The 18,830-nt window shown below is 47.7% G+C and overlaps 1 protein-coding gene across 2 annotated transcripts in view; it reads left to right on the top strand.

Moving 5' to 3' along the window:
• The window catches only part of PHF2 (PHD finger protein 2), a 53,282-nt gene that overhangs the window by 9,856 nt on the left and 24,596 nt on the right, over positions 1-18,830 (top strand). For both annotated transcript variants that reach the window (XM_066558222.1, XM_066558221.1), the window contains exon 2: positions 12,814-12,899. In XM_066558222.1, coding sequence (XP_066414319.1) covers positions 12,814-12,899 — 86 coding nt within the window. The remainder of the gene's footprint in view (positions 1-12,813; positions 12,900-18,830) is intronic.

Genomic DNA, 18,830 nt, shown 5'->3' with positions numbered 1-18,830 from the left:
ACCTGGAATCTTACAGTGAGTGGGAGCAGAGCCTGTCTGGCTGCCTGCAGTCACAGCCTCAACCTGCTAGCTGCTGCTGCTGCCTTTTCATTGTTCCTTCTGAATTTTGTATTTCTTTGCATTCTTGGAACTCTGAAATCCCTTTCAGAGCAGAACTGATTGCTTTAACTGCAAACCATGCTGATGGGGAAGGTCAGTGGCACTGGCCTGCTGGCATTCCAGGTCCTGCTCATGCCACAGGGCTTCTGTGGGACAGAAATGTCACAGAAAATGTCACAATCATTTTTTTTAAGGAAGGATGTCTTGTGGAGTACTTTTAAGGAGTGTCTTATGGAGCACATCCTGCATGGGCTGGAAGGGTTCAGTCAGGTAAGGTTTTCCCTTTCAGAAGAGCAGGGCAGAACTCTAATTTTGTGTTGATAAGTCACAAGCAGTGAAAGAATATTAACACTTCATGTGGTGTTTGTAAAAAGGCAAGAAGAGTATCTGGAGAAAAAGAGGAAATTTATGACTTCCCACAGAATCCCAGAATAATTTGCACTGGGAGGGACCTTAAACCTCACCGTGTTCCCACCTCCTGCTGGGGTGCATTGATGTGCAGATGTCTGAATCAACTGAAGACAAGAGCACTTTACATCAGTAGAACAACGAGCAATCTCCACTGCTAACTCACTGCCAGTGGCACTGGGTGTCACTGGGTATTTATTTTGAGCTGTTACTGCTCCTCCACAGTTCAAAATCATGGGTGATAAAGAAATATGTTGGGGTTTCCCTGTCAGTTACCAGGTGGAGCAAATCCTTACAAGTCCATGGACAGAAGGACATAATTTCATACCAGCCCAGTGCCCAGTCTGAATGCCTTATCCAAGGATACTCATGTGATTTATGGCTGTTGCTACCATGGTTTTCTTTCTAACCATGCAGGTTCTCTTTGTTTCTCTCTATCAAGGATGTTATCCATCATTCCCACACACACATGCCATATGCTGTACCAAGCATGATGACCATCCCCACCATGGCTGTCTTCACCGTGGGGCAGTGCTGAGCACGCCGTGGGCTGGGGACCCTTTGTTGTCACCTGGATTAGTGATGGTGGAGGTGAGCCAGCTGGAGAATGGCATGGGAAGAGCACACAGAGCACAGCATGGATGTATGTGGAGATGTATAAAGCCAGTTTGCATCTTGAAATAGGAATAAAATGCGATAAAGCTGTAATTGGGTCATTTGAAATTTGATGTTAATCTTGTGGAAATGTATTTGAAGTGCTGAAATGAAATTAAGGTACAAGAGCGGGTTATGCATGTCAACAACAGGAACAGTCAAGAATGGTTTAAAGGTTCTGTTAATAATTTATCATTCTTTAATTGTGTGTTTGTTGGGTTTAATATAGTAAGTTCTTTGTAAATATGACAGTGAAAATCATTCCTGTTCCCTCTCCCTCCTTGTTGTACTATCTGCTCATTTTGGAGCTTCCCCTGTGAGCATTGCAGTTGGTTCAGAGTGTTTGCCATGCAAAACAAAGCATGAAAAGATAACATTGGGGTACTCTCAGGATTGCCATGTGTTTATATGTTTATATGTATCTATAAAGAATACATGAAAATGGTCCTGTGACTGAAAAGGACAGCCAACCATTGATCAGTATTTTTAGCAAGATCTGAGCATGCTTATGCAAATTACAGTGATAAGTTACCTCAGATTTAAAAGTAAGTTATATAAATGGTTATATAAATGGGTGTCACAATTAAAGCAAATCAAACACACACAGTACTCAGATTTGTATTAATGTGTATAAATACATACATGGATGTATAAATACACAGGTACAGGTAGTTGTTGCTGTACAAAGTCAATGATGTCTGTGGCTTTGTTGGTGTTTAGTTTATTTGCATTTGTCTGCCATTTAGTCAGACACTGCCCATGTCCAGCCTGCTCCTGCTGTACGTGTGGCTGTGGATGTGACATGCAGGGTGAGCAGATGCTCAGTGCAGTGAGGAATGAGAAGGAACATGAAAGCAAAGGAGTGGTGATGCTCAGAGTGTTGTGACTTTTGGAGGACAAGTCACAAAATCGGAAATTCCAGAGGGATCCATTGGTTGCCGGTGTGAGTTTGTAACAGGCCAGTGTTACAGGGGTTTGGTGGGTTGTGGGTCCTGCACAGCTGATGTTACAGCAGTGGTATTTATTTGCAGTAATGTCCCTGTTGGAGGGAGAAATGGAATGACAGGGTCAGGGCAAGACTGCAGTCAGTTTGTAAGGGTTTACAGGCCGATTTCCTGGAGTGTATGTGCTCATTTTTAAAGATAATTCCTAGAATTGCAGAGGGCAAAACATAAAGGATGTTTTACTGAGCAGTGCTTGGTAAACACAGGTTTGTACTGCAGCACAGCTGATCCTGGCTGCTGCTCCTCAGCTCCTCAGGGCTTAGGTTTAGCCCAACTTTTGGGATTCCTTCTGCTGTGGGGCTCTCCCAGAAAGGTGGCCTACCTGCTTGGCCACTTGTGGAGTGCTATTCCTGATAGAGATGCTTAAAATCTTCAGATCCTTGGGCCAGTAAAGAACGGCTGAAGTTAAATCCAGTCTCATTTGCAGTGCTGCTTGCTGCCACACTGGGCTGGTGGCTGTCAGGGCTCACTCTGCCATGGACGAGTCTGCCATGGAGTTGGCTCTGTTGGTCTGTTGGGTTTCGATACATCCTGGTTAGAGAGTTGGCAGCATCCACCCTCTTCATCCCTGTGGGTGTGTGATGTATTGTACTGAAACTTGAAACTGAGACCTCATTCTGTAGGGTCTCAAGGAACTGAGCAGTGAGCCCTGGCTGATTTGGGGGGTTCTGAATTCCACCTTTGAATAACAGATTTGTTGCTGGCATGCACAGGTTCTAGTTAGGCCACATAACAGTGTGATGCTGGAAAAGACTTGGGCTGTGCAATAGGTGCAGGTTGCTGCAATCTAGAAACTTCATTTATTTCTGTTTGGTTGATTTATTTTTTTCCAGGGTAGGTGATATTTCTTTTATACAATGTCACCGGTTGGTTTTTGCTGAGGAACAAAAGGCACATGCTAATAGTAGATATTTTTGTAGTAAATAAAGGTGCTTGGGAAGAAGGTGCCCTATGAGTGAAAACACATGAAGTCTGGATTCCAGCACTTCTCTGTGGAGGATGATTTGTGCTGGGTTTGTACAAGGCTGGTCTGACAGTGGGCTGTTCCAGGGGCTGCCTCCTGGAGCTCTCATGGAGCAGTGGTCAACAGCTGAGGTGACACATTGCGTGAGGAAGAAGTGCCGAGACACCAAGATCACAGAATTTTGTTGGTCATACAATAATCCAAGGATTATTTTCCCCGAGACAATTCTCTTTCCTATGCCCTTCTGCACTGGGCAGAATACAGCCTGTGGTTTCTAAAGTGCTCATGAAAATCAGTCCATTCCTGGGATCTTTTATTTCCTGCTGTTCTTGCCTCAGTGCGTGTGAGAGAATGCACTCCATCACTCCATCCCCCAATTATGTGCAGCAGATAAACGAGGATTTATTTGATCAACCCAGCACTAATTCTGTAGAGAAGTTTTGCAGTATGTTTGGAGATAGAAAAGGAGGTTTTTAGGGATCTGGAGAGTTGTCTGTGCAGACTGGGATGAGCTGGGAGCCGGAGGGAGGAAGGGTAAAGGGCAATTTTCTGCATGAGCCCACTTTCCGGTGTATGGCCACAAACCTGACACAGCATTTGCACCTAGGCAGAGCCCCAGGGCAGGACTCCTCTTGCAAGTGCTCTTTGCTCTGTAAAGCTCTCGGTGACCTCAGGAGCATAACTTTGGTGTCCACCCCATATGTGTGTAGATCTCAGCCATGGGGAAGCTCCATGTGAGAGGTTATCCTGCTGACAGAGGCTCTGGTTAGGAGTGTCCTGTGGGGATGACAGGTCTGAGGAGATGGAGCTTGTAAGGTGAGTGTCAGGCTAGTCCATGGAGCAAACTGGCAACAACCCCCAGTGCTATGGACTCCATCAGGGTGTGGAGCTGCTGCTTTCCTTAGGATGAAGCAGAAAGAGTTTGGGGATGTTGATTAGTGGTGGCACTGGCAATGCTGGGGAACGGTTGGACTCCATGTCCTTCAGATTCTTTTCCAATGTAAATGATTCTGTGATTCTGTCATTCTGCTGGGCCGAGAGTCCTGTGTGGGTCATGGGTGGAGGGGCTGCTCTATTGGTCACAGGGCTGAGTGCCTCAGACTGGGGAGATGAGCTGTGGGGAAGGGCCCCTGCACTGCACCTGGCCATGGCTGTGCAGGGGGAGCTGGGATGTGTGCTGCCTGCTCACTGGCTTTGTTTCTGAATTCTGTCGAGTGCAGTGTGTCTGCTCAGGTGCATCTGTTTGAAGCTGTGTGGCAGCAGAGCAGAGCTGGGTGGATGGTGTCATGCCGAGTGGGATGGGTGTTGCAGCTCTGCTGCCTCTGTGGTTCTGGCTGACACCTGCATGTCAGTTGAAGATGAAATAGAAACCATACACAGAGAACAGAAGGTGACTGGTGAAAGGAGTGGGAGAGAGGAAGAAAGCAGCAGAGACAAGACATGTGCAGACCAGTTCACTTTTCACACCTGCAGCCTGTTGGCTCAGCCCTTGGGGCGGGAGCTCCTGCAGCACCCTCAGGGGCCGGGCTGGGATGCTCTGGGGTGCTGTGAAGGGCCTGCACAGTGGTATTGTCTGCTTTGTCACCTCCCCTGCTCCCAGGCTGGGATGAGCCCTTTTTGCTCCCTGCAGTAGCAGTATGGCCACCCTTCCTGGTAAAAGTTTTGGATGTGGCCAGATTTCCTTTGTGGACCAGTGCCACTTCTTTCAGTGAAGTTACACAAGGAATAAATGAAACCTAACAGAATGATTTTGAGAGGAGAGATATTTTTGTTCTGTTTGTTTAATGGACTTCTTGACCTTTTGGGTCAAGAACTTGGGACCTTTAATTTGGGCTTGGCAATTTTTTCCTTCAGTTTTGTTTTATTCCTGCTTTTTACCACTCTCTTTCTCTGTTTCCTTCCCTCTTGGCTTATTCCCCATCTGCTTTTGGGAAACCCAGTGCTGAGAAGGAGAACAAACATCAGGGCAGCTGTAATCACACAGGGCTGAGCAGCTTCTCTGCTGAACAGGCTGAGCCCAGTTTTCAGCAGCAGCAGCACCTTGGCACAGTAGTGGGTCCACAGATGTCCTGTGCCCAGCTCAGGTCTTTCACGTGGCAGAGGATGGGGCTGGCACTGCCAGGTTATAGGGCAAGAGATATGTTACTGTGCAAAAAAGGGCATGAGACATTCTCCCCAGTCAGTGGTGGAGGTGTTCACCTCTTCAAGGTGTTGCCTCTGAGGTTATCGAGATGACAAGCATTGCAGTCAACTGGAATTGTGTGATTGATTGTTGGGGTCAGTCTCTAAGTCTTTAATTATTTTAAATTATATGACAGCAAGATTGAATAAAATTTTGAGTTGACATAAAATAATTAGGGGGAAAAGAGTCTCATCTAGCACTTTTCAGCCACGTGTGTTTCATGAGAGAGTCTTCTGCCAGCAGTAGGGATCAGGAGAGTGGGCTTCACTTCTGAAGCAGGGTGTTTTTCCTTGCTCTGTACATTCCCTCAGTGAGAAGAGGTTGTTGGAAAATGTAATTCATTCTAAACTAAGCAGTAATTCTCCTTCAAATTATATCTTAATAAAAAAGATAACATCTTAGGTAGTCTCTGATTTAGGCACACTGCATTTTAAATCTGTCCTAATTATAGTGCTCATCGCTTAACATTCCTTTAATGAAGATCCTCATTTATAAGGACAAGGTTGGCAAATAGGAATTAATGCCATTATAACCCGTGAGTCTCCCAAAGGAAACAAATCAAAAGCTCTGTGAAGGAAATGAAACCTTATTATTTATAGCAAGGCAAAGCACAGAGTCACCAGCTGTACCTTTGTGTATGTGGCTCAGGGGCCTGCAGCAGATGTGCTTTGGAAAGGACAGTGCCCTGCTGCCATGGGCATCTCTCCAGCTGGGACACAGCTTCCCTTGAGGAGCCCTCAGTCCAAGGCTCCTGTCTTGCAAGTGGACTTTGGTTTTGTTTTGGTCTCAGTTTCTGATTCAAGACAGACCTCCTCTCATCAGCCCCAGAAATAACCATAGTGGTTCACCAAGGCCCAGAAATAAGGATGGAAGGAGGACATCCCAGTTGTCTTGGTGGATCTGGAATGTTGCGGTGGATGCACATCTCTGCTGCTGTTGTTTCATCTCATGCTGATATCAGAACTGCTTGGTTTGAAGGAGCGTGGTCAGATTGTCTTCGTAGCTGTTGATTTCAACACACACAGGAGATGGATGGTTCCACTGGCTCCTTAAAAACCTTGGTCATCCTGAACAGTGTTTCACTGGTGGAATTCAAGTGATGGCAGTGAGAGTTATGTACCAGCCTAAGAGGCCTTAGAGCAGTGCAGACTTGCAGAGGCCCCTGCAACCCTCACAAATATCTCCTTACTTATTTGGAGGCTCTGAGTCTCTGTGACTCGAGGGAACAGCTGGAGCTGTGTCAGGGAGGGTTAGGGTGGATCTCAGGGCAAGGTTCTGCCCCCAGAGGGTGCTGGCACTGCCCAGGCTCCCCAGGGAATGGGCACAGACCCGAGGCTGCCAGAGCTCCAGGAGCCTTTGGACAGTGCTGCCAGGGATGGACAGGGTGGGATTGTTGGGGGGTCTGGGCAGGGCCAGGGGCTGGACTCCATAATCCTTATGGCTCCTTTGAGCTGAGGATATTCCATGATTTTATGAAGCCTCTGAAAGCTCTCTGTGTGGGCAGCACAGCTCAGCTCTTGCACAGAGCTGGGCATTTTCAAAGCACTGAATGAGTGTTTGTCCATTCTACAACAGCAGTCTTGGGGCCGTGGGACAGGTGTTGGTGGTGCTGCTGCCTGCAGGGGGGAAACTGAGTCAAAAAGCTGAGCTCATTTCCTGGGATGAAAAGCAGTCCAAGCAATCTGATAAGCAGTGAGGATTGTCCCTGTGCCTGCATTCAGGTGTTGCTGAAGCTGCTGGGCTCCTTGCAAGGGACTGCGCAGATGTTGTTCTGTTTGCAAGAGGAAGCCTTTTCCCTTTTCCCTTTTCCCATCCCTTTCTCTCCACATTTGTGTTTCTGTGAGTGAAGGAGAGGTGATGTGAAATCCTGTCTGTCCAGTACAGCTTGAGTTCTCTCTCATTTAGGCCTTAATTAGAAACGTCCATGCAGGGCACCCTCAGCCCTGTGCCCACACCAGCGCCTGGGTTCCTCCTGCTGTCCTTGGTCTTGGGTCTCCTGCTGGAGTAACACCAACTTGTGTCCCTGTTCTCCTGAATGACTTGTGAGCTCACTGCTTTGCTTTAACCCTAGCTGACAGCAGTCCTCAGCTCTCCAAAATCTCTATTTCGTGAAAACATGTGACTAGATGTGATTAGATGAGACAAATCCTTCTGCTTAGGAAAAGGCTTGTTTGTTTGCTCTGGAGACACTGGAGAGCACACAGGAGAGAGCTCTGGTCAGAGTTTACCCTGTAAAGCCACCAGGACAACCACCCAGAAGACACGAACTCATGGAACAACTCATTTCATTGCTCTCAAAACAGCCTCACTCTTTCCCCTTTTCTTCTTTTATTAACTTCTCTTGTGCTCACAGTGTCGGCTGTTGCATTTCTGGATGCTGGGATGGACACTTAACATTGGCCTGGCATCAAAACTCTCCACTGCTGGACAGTGCTGCTTTTTTACAGCACCTATGGCTTTGTCCAGGTGGCAGAGGCTCCTGGAACTGGACAGGTGTCTTCTGTACAAATTACAGAAGTAAGTGAAATTACACCTTGTTAAGGAGGAGTGTTATTGTGCACACTGTGACTGGTGACACACCCAGGAGTACCAGTTGTTAAGGGATAGGGATGAGCTCAGGGTAATCACTAATTGTGACCTGTAAAAATGCTGTGGTTCTTCTTCTGAGCTTCATAGACCTTTGATGATTTGTCCTCATGAGCTGGGGTGGAGCAGGGCCGGGAAGGGAAGGGAAGGGAAGGGAAGGGAAGGGAAGGGAAGGGAAGGGAAGGGAAGGGAAGGGAAGGGAAGGGAAGGGAAGGGAAGGGAAGGGAAGGGAAGGGATATTAGCCGATTTTTTTTCTTCAGCTCTATTTCTGTTTTCCTAGATTTGATTTTCTTCCCTATCTAAGAGTCTTTTTCTTGTTTATTTTATTTTTCATATTTTTCTATATTGTCTTCTGGTTGATAATGGAGGTGACATGGTTTTGATAGAACAGACACTATGTGGGTAATTTTTCTCCTGAAGCTACTTAAAATGTCACCTCCCTGCAGATGACAACTCAAGGTTGCCAGAAACATTCATGCTATAAAACCAGTTTAGTTTACTCACCTTTTATTAGTGTTGCTTGCATAATAAAAAAAATCATTGTTAACTTTATCAGAATATTGAAACTTGAACATCTCTTCACTGCGAACACAGAAGCAATTTCATTTTAAAGTGGCAAAGGGCAGAGTTTCTAATAAAAATGTAATTTGTAGCCTCTGACTGCAAAAGCTTCTAATGTGCTAATTCTCCTTTAAGTCTGTGTAACGTGGGTGAGATATCAGCTTAAACAGCTGCAATATCAAAGCCTTTACTTGTCATTATTATTTTTTTCCCTACAACAGTATCAGCGAAATTTAAATACATTTTAATATTATTTCCCTTTTATCTCATTATCAAATTAGTTTTACACTCCCTCAATATGAGTTAAATCACTTAACGACCATTTAAAAATCAACCATTCGGTTGGTTGAAATTGTTCCAACAAAATTCCTGGATGCAGGGCAATTAATCTCTTAGGCCATCTTTGCTGTGTTTGGGCAGAAAGGCTTTTTGAGCTGTGAGAGGTGGTGGTGGCTGCTGCTCCAGCATCCTGCATCTCTGCCCTGCACAGCAGGTGCATCCCCAGTTCCCGCTGGCAGGGCTGCAGCCCCTCAGGCATCAATGGCCATGGCACAGGAAGTGAGGGGCTTTGTGGGGTGTCTGGGAAGGGTTTTCTCTCACAAAAGAATTATCCAGCCCTGGCACAGCTGCCCAGGGCAGTGCTGGAGTCCCCATCCCTGGAGGGATTTAACAGCCCTGTGGATGTGGCCGCTGGGGACATGGGTCAGTGCTGGCCTTGGCAGTGCTGGGAAATGGTTGGACTTAAAGGTCTTTGAGGGCTTTTGCAACCTAAACAATTCTATGGCTCTGTGATTCTGTCCCTCACCAAGCAAAATTTTTTTCCTTCTAACTCAACAGTGCTACTAAGAGCTTTTCTCAGTTCTTCTCTGACAATGGTAATGCACCCAGGTCCTACACTGACACTGTGGGATCCTGCTCCTGAGCTCACTGCCCAGATCCCACACACGCTGCCCAGATCCCAAACACACAGCCCAGATCCCACACACGCTGCCCAGATCCCAGGGACATCACCTGTAATCAAGCACTGGCTGTGATCCCATACCAGCTGCCTTTAGACTCATCATTTTCAAATGCTTGGTTTGAGTCTTTTTGATGTTTCTCTTGAGCAAATGGGGCTGAGAAAAAAGTCTGGAGGGACCAAAGCGAGTGTTCTCATGGGAAAAACCAATAGCTGCAAACCACAGAGTGCCATTTGTGCTGCTCTTCAGGGGCCAAGGGGGAGAACACTGTTCAGTCACTGTAGGTGACTTGGTTTTCTTCAGCTGGAGAAATGCTTTGATTCTAGATTATTGGTGATTAGCACCCTGAGAAAAAAACAGTAAATTGGGTAGGAGATGCTTCAGAACCAGGCTCTGCTTCTACCACAGCTGGCAGTCCCCTTCTGCCTTTTATTCCCAGGTGGAAATGCACAGACCAACCCAAGAGTCAGTCACGGCCCCCTGCTACCCAAATCTTGCTCTGTAAACCCAGCACAGGCAGCAAGGAAACAAGGAAACCAACAAGGAAAACCTTGTTGCTCTGCTGGCAGGAATGGTTGCCTGGGGCTGTCTGGCAGTCTGGCTTTAACTTTTGGTGGGAATTTGGTTTCCTGCGCCTCTATCCATGTGGAAGCCACCAACAGTCCTGCTGGTGGCAGTGCCTGGAGAGCCCAGCTCTGCTGGGTGAGAGGAGCAGCACAGCCTGGAGTGGGTTGGTATTTTGGTTCCTGATGTCCTGAGGCAGTTCAGCTGGGAGATCCCTTGGACAGTTCCCAGTTTCCCACACAGAGAGGGCAGCAGCTTCTCCCTGGGAGCAGCTGTAAGTGGCCAAACCTTATTCCAAAGCCATGCTGTAGTCGGAAAAGTTGACTGTGTCTTGCAGGGGCCCGCTGGAGTTTGAGGTCAGTTATTTTTACTTCTCTGCGTTGTTCTCTCAGATGTTTCACTCTCTCAGAACAATGACTCCCACCACATTGCAGCCATTGCCCTGTGCCATAGCTGCTCAAACCTCCTCCCATCCCATGCCGTGCCAAGGATCTCATCTCCTTACTTTAGCTAAATATAGCATTTTCAAGCTCTTGTAGAGAGCCTAATCCATACCTTTACTGAGCTTAGCCAGCTGAATCCAGTGGCATAAGCAGCTGACACTGCTTTGTAGGTAGAGGAATCCTCTACATTCTCTTACACTTGCCCTAATCTACCAAGGTTTGTTTAATTTTTCTGCTGATAATCTGGTATTTTTCTACTATTTTTTCTGGTATTTTCTACCAATCTGATTTTTTTCTCTATATATGTACAGGATTCTGAGGACTGGATAGTTGTGATGGTGATTTTTTCTGTTGGCAAACTTCAGTTTTCTGTGCTGGCTTCCCTGGGACACACAATAATTTTGTATTTTTTCAAGTAACTGTTTAATGAAAAAAATTCCAAAATAATGTTTTCTGTTCCCAGTCTGGCTTCACAGAGATGAGAGTGTCTCTGGCTTTGGTTGCAGAGCTTCTGTCACCCTGGGCTCTTTATTTTGAAGGGAGCTGGCTCCCACATTGAAAGTTGCAACTGCGGCACCATATCTACCAAGGTTTCTGGCAGGATCTTATTTTGACACAACAGTTACAATGGTAATAAAAAGGATGTGCTGCTGTATCTTAGCTAGTTTGGCCTTTCCCAGCATGGTTGCAGCCTTGGTTTTGTTGCTGCTGTTCTCCAGCAGCAGGTGTGTCTGTGGTTTGTGATGGTGACGTGCGCCACCGTGGGCCTCGGGGTCAGCAGGGGGTTCAAAACCACCTCTGGCAATGGGGCTCACAGTGCATTTGAGCAGCTGCTCCCCTGCCCCAGGTGCACTTGTGTTGGCTCTTGGACACCTGTACACCCTGCCAAGGGCACCCAGAACCCTCAGGGAGTGGGTCCAGGGACTCTCATGGGAGGGGTGGGCACAGGACTGTGTGTTATCCTCCTTTATCAGCACCCAGGTCATGGCTTTCCTGCTTCTGGACCAGCACCAGGTGCTGCTGATGTGTCCACCCTGTGTGAATTTCTCCCATTGCTGAATGATTTTTGGACACGCTGGTGTCCTGCAGAGCTTGAACAGAGCGAGAATGATCTGAGAGGTTCTGGGAGGTCTTGGTGGAACTGGCTCACTCTGCTGCCTGGCCTTTGGGATGGAGCAGCCATCCTCTGCTCTGCTTCCTCCGTGCCGACACAAGAACCATAAACTCTGAATTCCTGCTCTTGTCAGTGCTCAGCCCTGCTGGGGAATGCCAGGAGACAGAATGTGGCCTTGTGCATGGAGGTGGCACTGTGTGACCCCTGCCCATGCCTTTTCCTTGGCAGAAAAGCAGTGTTGTTGTTCTCTGTGAGCTGAGGAGCACTGAGAGGTGCTCTCTGCTGATTCAGAGCACTGGCAGCTGTTCCCTGCTCTCTGCAGAGCACTGGGGAGGCATTTCAGGAGATGAAGTAGAGAAAGCCCAGGAGAGCTCTCGGCACAGTGTGATCCAGCCTTCCTTGTGCTGGAGCTTAAGGTCCCTCTGATGCCTCTGGTGGGTGATCTTAGGCTAGCTAAGCTCCCATGGAGCCAAGGCACCAGGGATGGATCCCACAGCACCCCACTGAACCCTTTTCCCTGTGTGGTGCCTTGCAGCCTGGGCTGCTCCTGACACAGGCAGCAGGAGCAGAGTCCCCTTTGCCCTTCCTCCATGGCCAGGACAGTGCCATGCTGCACTTGGATTCTTTGGCTGCCTGTTTGGCACTTGGACTGTGCAGCAGCTTCTTGTCTTGGGTGCTTCGATGCTTAGCTGTGTGCCTGGCTCCTCCCCAGCCTGTGCTCCCACAGGATTGTCCATGGGTGTGCCCAGGGCTGCTGCTGGTGTGTCCCATCCAAACCCACCTCGGGGGCATCCTGGCACAGCCAGGAGTGCTGAGCTGGGTGTCTGCTCCACCTCCTCATCTTCCTACATTGCAGCAGAGGTGGGACCTGTGGAAGTTGTGCACATGGTATCCCTTCCCAAGATCCCTCTGGTACTTCACAGCTGCCCACACATATTTTGTGAAGGTGTGTTTTGTTAATTGGGTTTATGTGGGATGGTACTGGGAGAACTGTGTAGGTGCAAAATAGTCTCCTTGGGAAAAAAAAAATCTGTGGGTCTGTCTGTCACATTTTCATGAGTTCCACAGTGGGCTACTGGGTGGGCTTCTGGCTGGCAGCTTTTGGAAGCCCTCAGGATATAGGCTACAAAAAGCCAGTCTGTACCAGTGTACAGGGCCCCAAAGCTGGTACAGCTTGTCAGTGCAGCTGCATGGCAAACACATGGGGCTATATTCATTAATGGTATGCTTGAGCATAGTCGGGCTAATGTCAGATTTACCTTCTTGTGTTCCAGCTGTGTTGGGGTGGAAGAAGAAGAGGCACCAGACATTGACATCTATCATTGTCCAAATTGTGAGAAAACCCACGGAAAGTCGACCTGTAAGTACCCCTGTGCAGCCAGTCCCTGACATGCAGCAGGGTGGGGATGTTTGAACAACAGGAGCTTTTTGTTTTGGTCATTACAAAAGGCACACCTCGGTATCATGTGCTGTAAATATTGGAATTCAAACCAGAAGGTGAAGAAAGATGTTAGTGGGAGGAAGCTGCAGGTTGGATCACGGAGCTTTTGCTGCAGCCTTAGGCACGTGTGTGAGCTCATGCAGGCACTTACCTGGAAAACTGCAGTCCCCAGCCCCACAGAAAACCTGAGTGTCCTTCCTTGGTTGAACTGTGCCCACACTCAGTAATGTGGGCTAGAAAAACCCTGTGGAAGCAGCTAAGTGCTAATACAGGGAGTTTTGGAACCTACATGGAGTTTTCTGTCTGCAGATGAGAAGAGTAAGAAGCAGTTTGTTGTGCTTGGCCTGGATATAGAATTGCAGCAATTTCAGTGTCAGTCAAAATTGTAGGATACACTGAGGGTGCCAATTCTTGCATTTCTTTCATAGGAAAAGGATTCTCCTGAGCAAAAGTGACAGTTGATCTCAGTGGGTGTTTTGTCTGGGAAGGAATCGTGGGATGTGTTTGCTTTGGTCAGATTAATTCACAAATTCTTTCTATTATACAATAGAGAAAAAAAAAAAAGAAACCAATCCCTGTGAAAGATGAAATGCTTTGCTTGAAAACCAGTTATTATAAATAAGCAACAGTGCCAGGGAGGATCCTGCTGCTCTGCAACCTGAGGGCATCCTGCAGAGGAAGAGCACCGTGCTCATCTGCTGGAGCTGAGGGAATCCTGATGACCTTTTATTTAGTGTGAAATAAGGGATGACTGGAAAGTGACTCCTGTTGTGTTAAAATTCAGATTTTTTAACCCAAGCAATTATTTCTGTATTGCCTTAATTGTTAAAGTTTAAGAAATTTCTAGTGGGAATGGGGTGGAGTCTGAAGTGTTTGCTTTGTGGGCAAAAAATAGAATTGTATTTCCACTGGGATTTTTTAAAAATCAAATGTGAACTGGAAACCTGAATGACCTGAAGGTGCTCCTGTCTCCCAGAGGGTCCAACTGAGAAGCTGGCAAAATCCCCGTTGGGGGGCTGGTTCTGAAGGACTTAACAAAATCAGGATGTCCCTACAAAATGTTGTGGTTTGAAAGGATCAGCCTTTCTAGTGTTTTGTTTTCCTGGTTACACAAATAACCACAAATCATTTTGAAGTGAATGATTTGGGATTGGAGGGGGGGTGATTGCAGGCACTCCCAGACTGTTCCTAACCCAGGAGGGAAGAGGCAGCACAGGACCTCCACCCTCTAAGTCTGTCAGTGCACAACACTGAGATGGGTCTGATACTTTGATTTCTTTCACTTAAAAAAAAAAAAAATTATGAAAGGCACCTGCTTTCCAGGGCAAGGGGAAAAACCCAGTCAGAAGCAGCAAAAGCCTATAATCAGGAATTGAATATCAGTTCTATAAAAACTAGGGTGCGTCATCCTGGAATTCAAGACATGGCAGTTTTGATAAAAAGATTGCAAGTTTAATATACCAGTTATGATGAGGAGAGTTGAATTGACAACAACATTCTGATGCTTTTTAAAAGGTTTCTGTCTATCCAGTTATTTTTATCCAAATAAAAATCCACTGATGTGTCCCAGAGCATTCAACCCAGCAGAAAGTGCTGCTGGAGCAGAGTTCCAGCCCTTGCCATGGGCTCAGACACCTCCCACTGTCCCAGGCTGCTCCAAGCCCTGTCCAGCCTGGCCTTGGGCATTGCCAGGGATCCAGGGGCAGCCGCAGCTGCTCTGGCCACCCTGTGCCAGAGCCTGCCCACCCTCACAGGGAACAATTTCTTCTCCATATCTCATCCATCCCTGCCCTCTGGCAGTGGAAGTCATTCTCTGTGTCCTGTCCCTCCATCCCTTGTCCCCAGTCCCTCTCCAGCTCTCCTGGAGCCCCTTCAGTTCCTGCAAGGGGCTCTGAGCTCTCCCTGGATCCTTTTCCTCTCCACATGAGCACCCCCAGCTCTCCCAGCCTGGCAGAGGGACTCCCCAGAGCAGAGGGGCTCCAGCCCTGGAGCAGCTCCAGAGCCTCCTCTGGATCTCTCCAGCAGCTCCATGTCCTTCTGATGTTTCAGCCTGCAGATCTGGGGCAGCTCTGCAGCTGGGGTTTCAGAAGGTGTCCCTTGACCCTCTTCCCTCTGGGGATGCAGCATGGTGGGAATACAGGCCACATCCATTCTGTAGGACAGCATGGACACTTCCTTTTCTCTCTTTGAATACAGCATAGGCAGTTTAATGACATGCAACACCAATCATCAAAGAAGTGAAGTGCAAGAATTTTATTTAAATATAAATCATTGCTATCCTTACCTTGAGTTTTGGTGACAAGGTCACAAGCTGCATAGTAATTTTATCTGCTAACGTGTAGAGTCGTGGATTCTGTGGAAAAAGGAGGCTGTTCTACTCTAGCCCATCCTTGCAGGGTACACCAGGCCAGGGGAGTTAGAAGCTGGAAGAAGTGAAGGAGGGAGCGGCTTGGCTGGTGAATTCCATCTGCTGGAATTTGCATGGAGGATATCCTGCTGCAGGGCTTGGGCACTGCTGGGAGATCTCTTCCTTTGCTTATTAACTGCTCCAGAATCTGTTCAGACCCGTTATCCAGCACTATCAGCTCTGTAAAGGAGTAGGAGTTGTTCCAGCAGCAGTAGTTCATGGTAGGATTTAATTATTGTGAGATTAGCAAAGGGAAGCACAGACACCAATTGTCTGTTATGCAACTTGTCTGGATTTAAAAATATACATGTATTTCTGGAGCTTGCCTTCTACCAGATATGTTTTCCAGATGTCAAATTTAAAAATCATTTTCCTCTCCTTACATTTTTCCACATTACCACTGTGGCCAGTGGCTGCTCTCACAAGATTGCTTCCTGTCACATGGCATTTTAAGCCATTCCTGCTGAATGAAATGTGTAGGGACTTCTCTTTGGGAAAAATCATCCATATTCATCCAACATTTTCTGACATCATTTCAAGAAAATGTAAGGGCTTCATTTGGGCAGGCTTGGCTCATTTTCATAGCACTATTTGAAATGCTGGGTTTGATTGCTGCCTCATTTGCCACAGTGAAAATCAGGAGAAATCCTTTGGAATCAGTGGAGTTACAGAGCTGCAAGTGAGCCAAAGGCTGTGGCTGGCTTTAAGTACTTACAACCTTTGGTGTTGATCAGTAGAGAGCTCACAGGGTGCTCCTGGGTATCCCTGCTCTAGGGAAGCACCCTGGTCATGGCTAGAACAAGATGGGCTTTAAAGTCAAACAGTCATTTAGGCTGGAAGAAACTCCAAGATCACTTAGTCCAACCTGTGACTGATCACCAGCTTGTTAAGACCAGAGCACTGAGTGCCATGTCCTGCAGTTCCATGAGCACTTCCAGGGATGGGGACTCCACCCCTCCCTGGGCAGCCCCATCCCATGCTTGACCACCCTTTCATTCTTCCCAAGAATTCAAGTTGATGATCCCTTCTACACAAATAGCTTTGAAATAATGTATGTATACCTGTGAATTACTCATTTTGAGATAGAGTTTTTGTAAAAATTTATTCCCTTGTTTCCAGTGTTGGACTTCCAAGGTTAAATCTGGACCAGAAAGATCTGAAGAAAAAGAAATCTGTGATACATTACAAAAAGTAGCTTTTCTGGCCCAAGCTGGGACCTGTTGCACATGAGAATGAGCCTTTAGTCCTTACTGTGGTGTTCATGGCAAAGACAAAATATCGAAAGTGTGGCTGAAAATGGCCAAGGGTCAAGTGTTCGAAGCAGTGTAATGGACTCCAGCTGCTGTCCAGGAGACAGCCCCTCCTGGGGAATGCTCTGGGGAGAGAATCCAGGCTGCCTCTGCAGGAGGGCTGGATGGGAGAGCTGGATGGGGAGAGGTGCATGGGGAGAGGGATGGGGAGAGGTGGATGGGAGAGCTGGATGGGAGAGCTGGATGGGGAGAGGTGCATGGGGAGAGGGATGGGGAGAGGTGCATGGGAGAGGTGGATGGGAAGAGGTGGATGGGAAGAGGTGGATGGGAGAGCTAGATGGGAGAGCTGGATGGGGAGAGGAGGATGGCAGAGCTGGATGGGGAGAGGAGGATGGGGAGAGGTGGATGGGAGAGCTGGATGGGAGAGCTGGATGGGGAGAGGTGCATGGGGAGAGGGATGGGGAGAGGTGGATGGGAGAGGTGGATAGGAACAGGTGGATGGGAGAGCTGGATGGGAAGAGGTGGATGGGAAGAGGTGGATGGGAGAGCTGGATGGGAGAGGTGGATGGGAGAGCTGGGTGGCAGAGCTGGATGGGAGAGGTGGATGGCAGAGCTGGATGGGAGAGGTGGATGGCAGAGCTGGATGGCAGAGCTGGATGGGGAGAGGTGGATGGGGAGGTTCATGGGAAAGTTGGGCACCTGCCAGCTCTTGGTGCCGAGGCAAAGAGCTCCCCAGAGGTTGTGGGAGCGTTGCAGTGGATTTGTTAATTCAGCACTGATCTGTCGCCTTCATTTCCCGACGCTCTGTGCTATCTGGTGTGTAATAAAGGAACGTGCTTAAGCTCTTTAATTTTCCTGTGGCAAGTGACACCTCTTTCCCTGGGACTTGTACTCAGAGTGCAATCAGCACACTCATGGTGTGGATTTGGATGTGCTGAGAGGGGGAGGGGGCAGAGGTTGGGAAGGGAGGGAGAGGAGGAAGGTTTGTCATTCAAGCCAGGCTTGTTTCCTTTGTTACCAGGAGCATTGAATTAATACACTAAGCCTGAGAGTCATTAAGATAAAGAACTAGCAGCTTTAATGAATATCTCCAGCTAGGCTGGAGCCTGCATGGAACTAATAAACCCAACATGCTTTGTGCAAAACCTGGGATGGACTCCCTGGGAGATGTCTTTCCTTGAGTTGTTCCAGGGCTGTGGTTGGGAAAGCAAAATTTGCTCTTTCCAAATTTCATGTATTATATCTCTAGCCTTCAGATTCCTTTCTTAATGGAAAAGTGTATGGATCTGTGTCTGTGCAAAGAGTGAGGAGTGGGTGCCATCTGTGAGGTGCCTGCTGCCTTCCCTCACTGTTTTAATAAGAGGTCTGGACTTGGGGTGAAATACTGAGTTTCTTGATGTAAAACAAGGGTGGGAAATGAAAGTATGTGACATATGAAAATTTTATTAACAGAGGCTTTAAATGATACAAATGAGGAAAAACCCGGTTTCCTACCAAAGTGAGTTTCTCTGCACTCACTGTGGAAGCAGGAACAGCTGAGGGAGATAGTGCTGACTCAGGGAAAAAGCAGGACCAGTTTTTCTTGCTTTGTGTTATCTGGCTGTCAGAGGCAGGGCAAAACCACACTGAAACCTCACTGGCTCACGTGTGCTCATTCCTGCTGGCCCTTTATCCCTCCCTTAAGGACTGTCCTGTGTGTCCATCCCTCACTGGGAGCACCGTCAAGGGGCCTCAATCAGCTGCAGCTCTGAGCCATAATAAATTCCCTTCCCTGCACTTCTAGCAACTACTTAATTTTCCTTTTCCTTTTCCTTTTCCTTTTCCTTTTCCTTCCCTGTCCATGCTCTGTGCAGGGCACACTAAAATCCCATCAAACTTGGTGTCAAATGCAGCACTACTGGACAGAGCTTTATTCTGAGGTGATTCCTGACAAATGCAGTAATCCCACAGAATGGTAATTCCCACAGATCCATCCTGCAGGTTGTGCCGAGGGGCTTTCGGGGAGTTTCCTGGTGAGGATGGGGGGCAGTGTGAGAGCCCAGGGTGTCCAGAGCCAGTGCTTGTGTGAGGCTGCAGGCACTGCAGCTCAGCAATTACCCAGCTGCTGCCCTCTGCTCCAAAATGCTCACTGCTCACTCTGTAATGGATCTTCAGCTGCACCACAATTGTCTAATGGGGCACTGAGAGCAATAT

The sequence above is a fragment of the Molothrus aeneus genome, chromosome 12 (assembly GCF_037042795.1).
Source record: "Molothrus aeneus isolate 106 chromosome 12, BPBGC_Maene_1.0, whole genome shotgun sequence".
Lineage (NCBI taxonomy): Eukaryota > Metazoa > Chordata > Aves > Passeriformes > Icteridae > Molothrus > Molothrus aeneus.
Note: the sequence above shows the minus strand (reverse complement) of the source record. Positions and strands in the feature narration are given on the sequence as shown.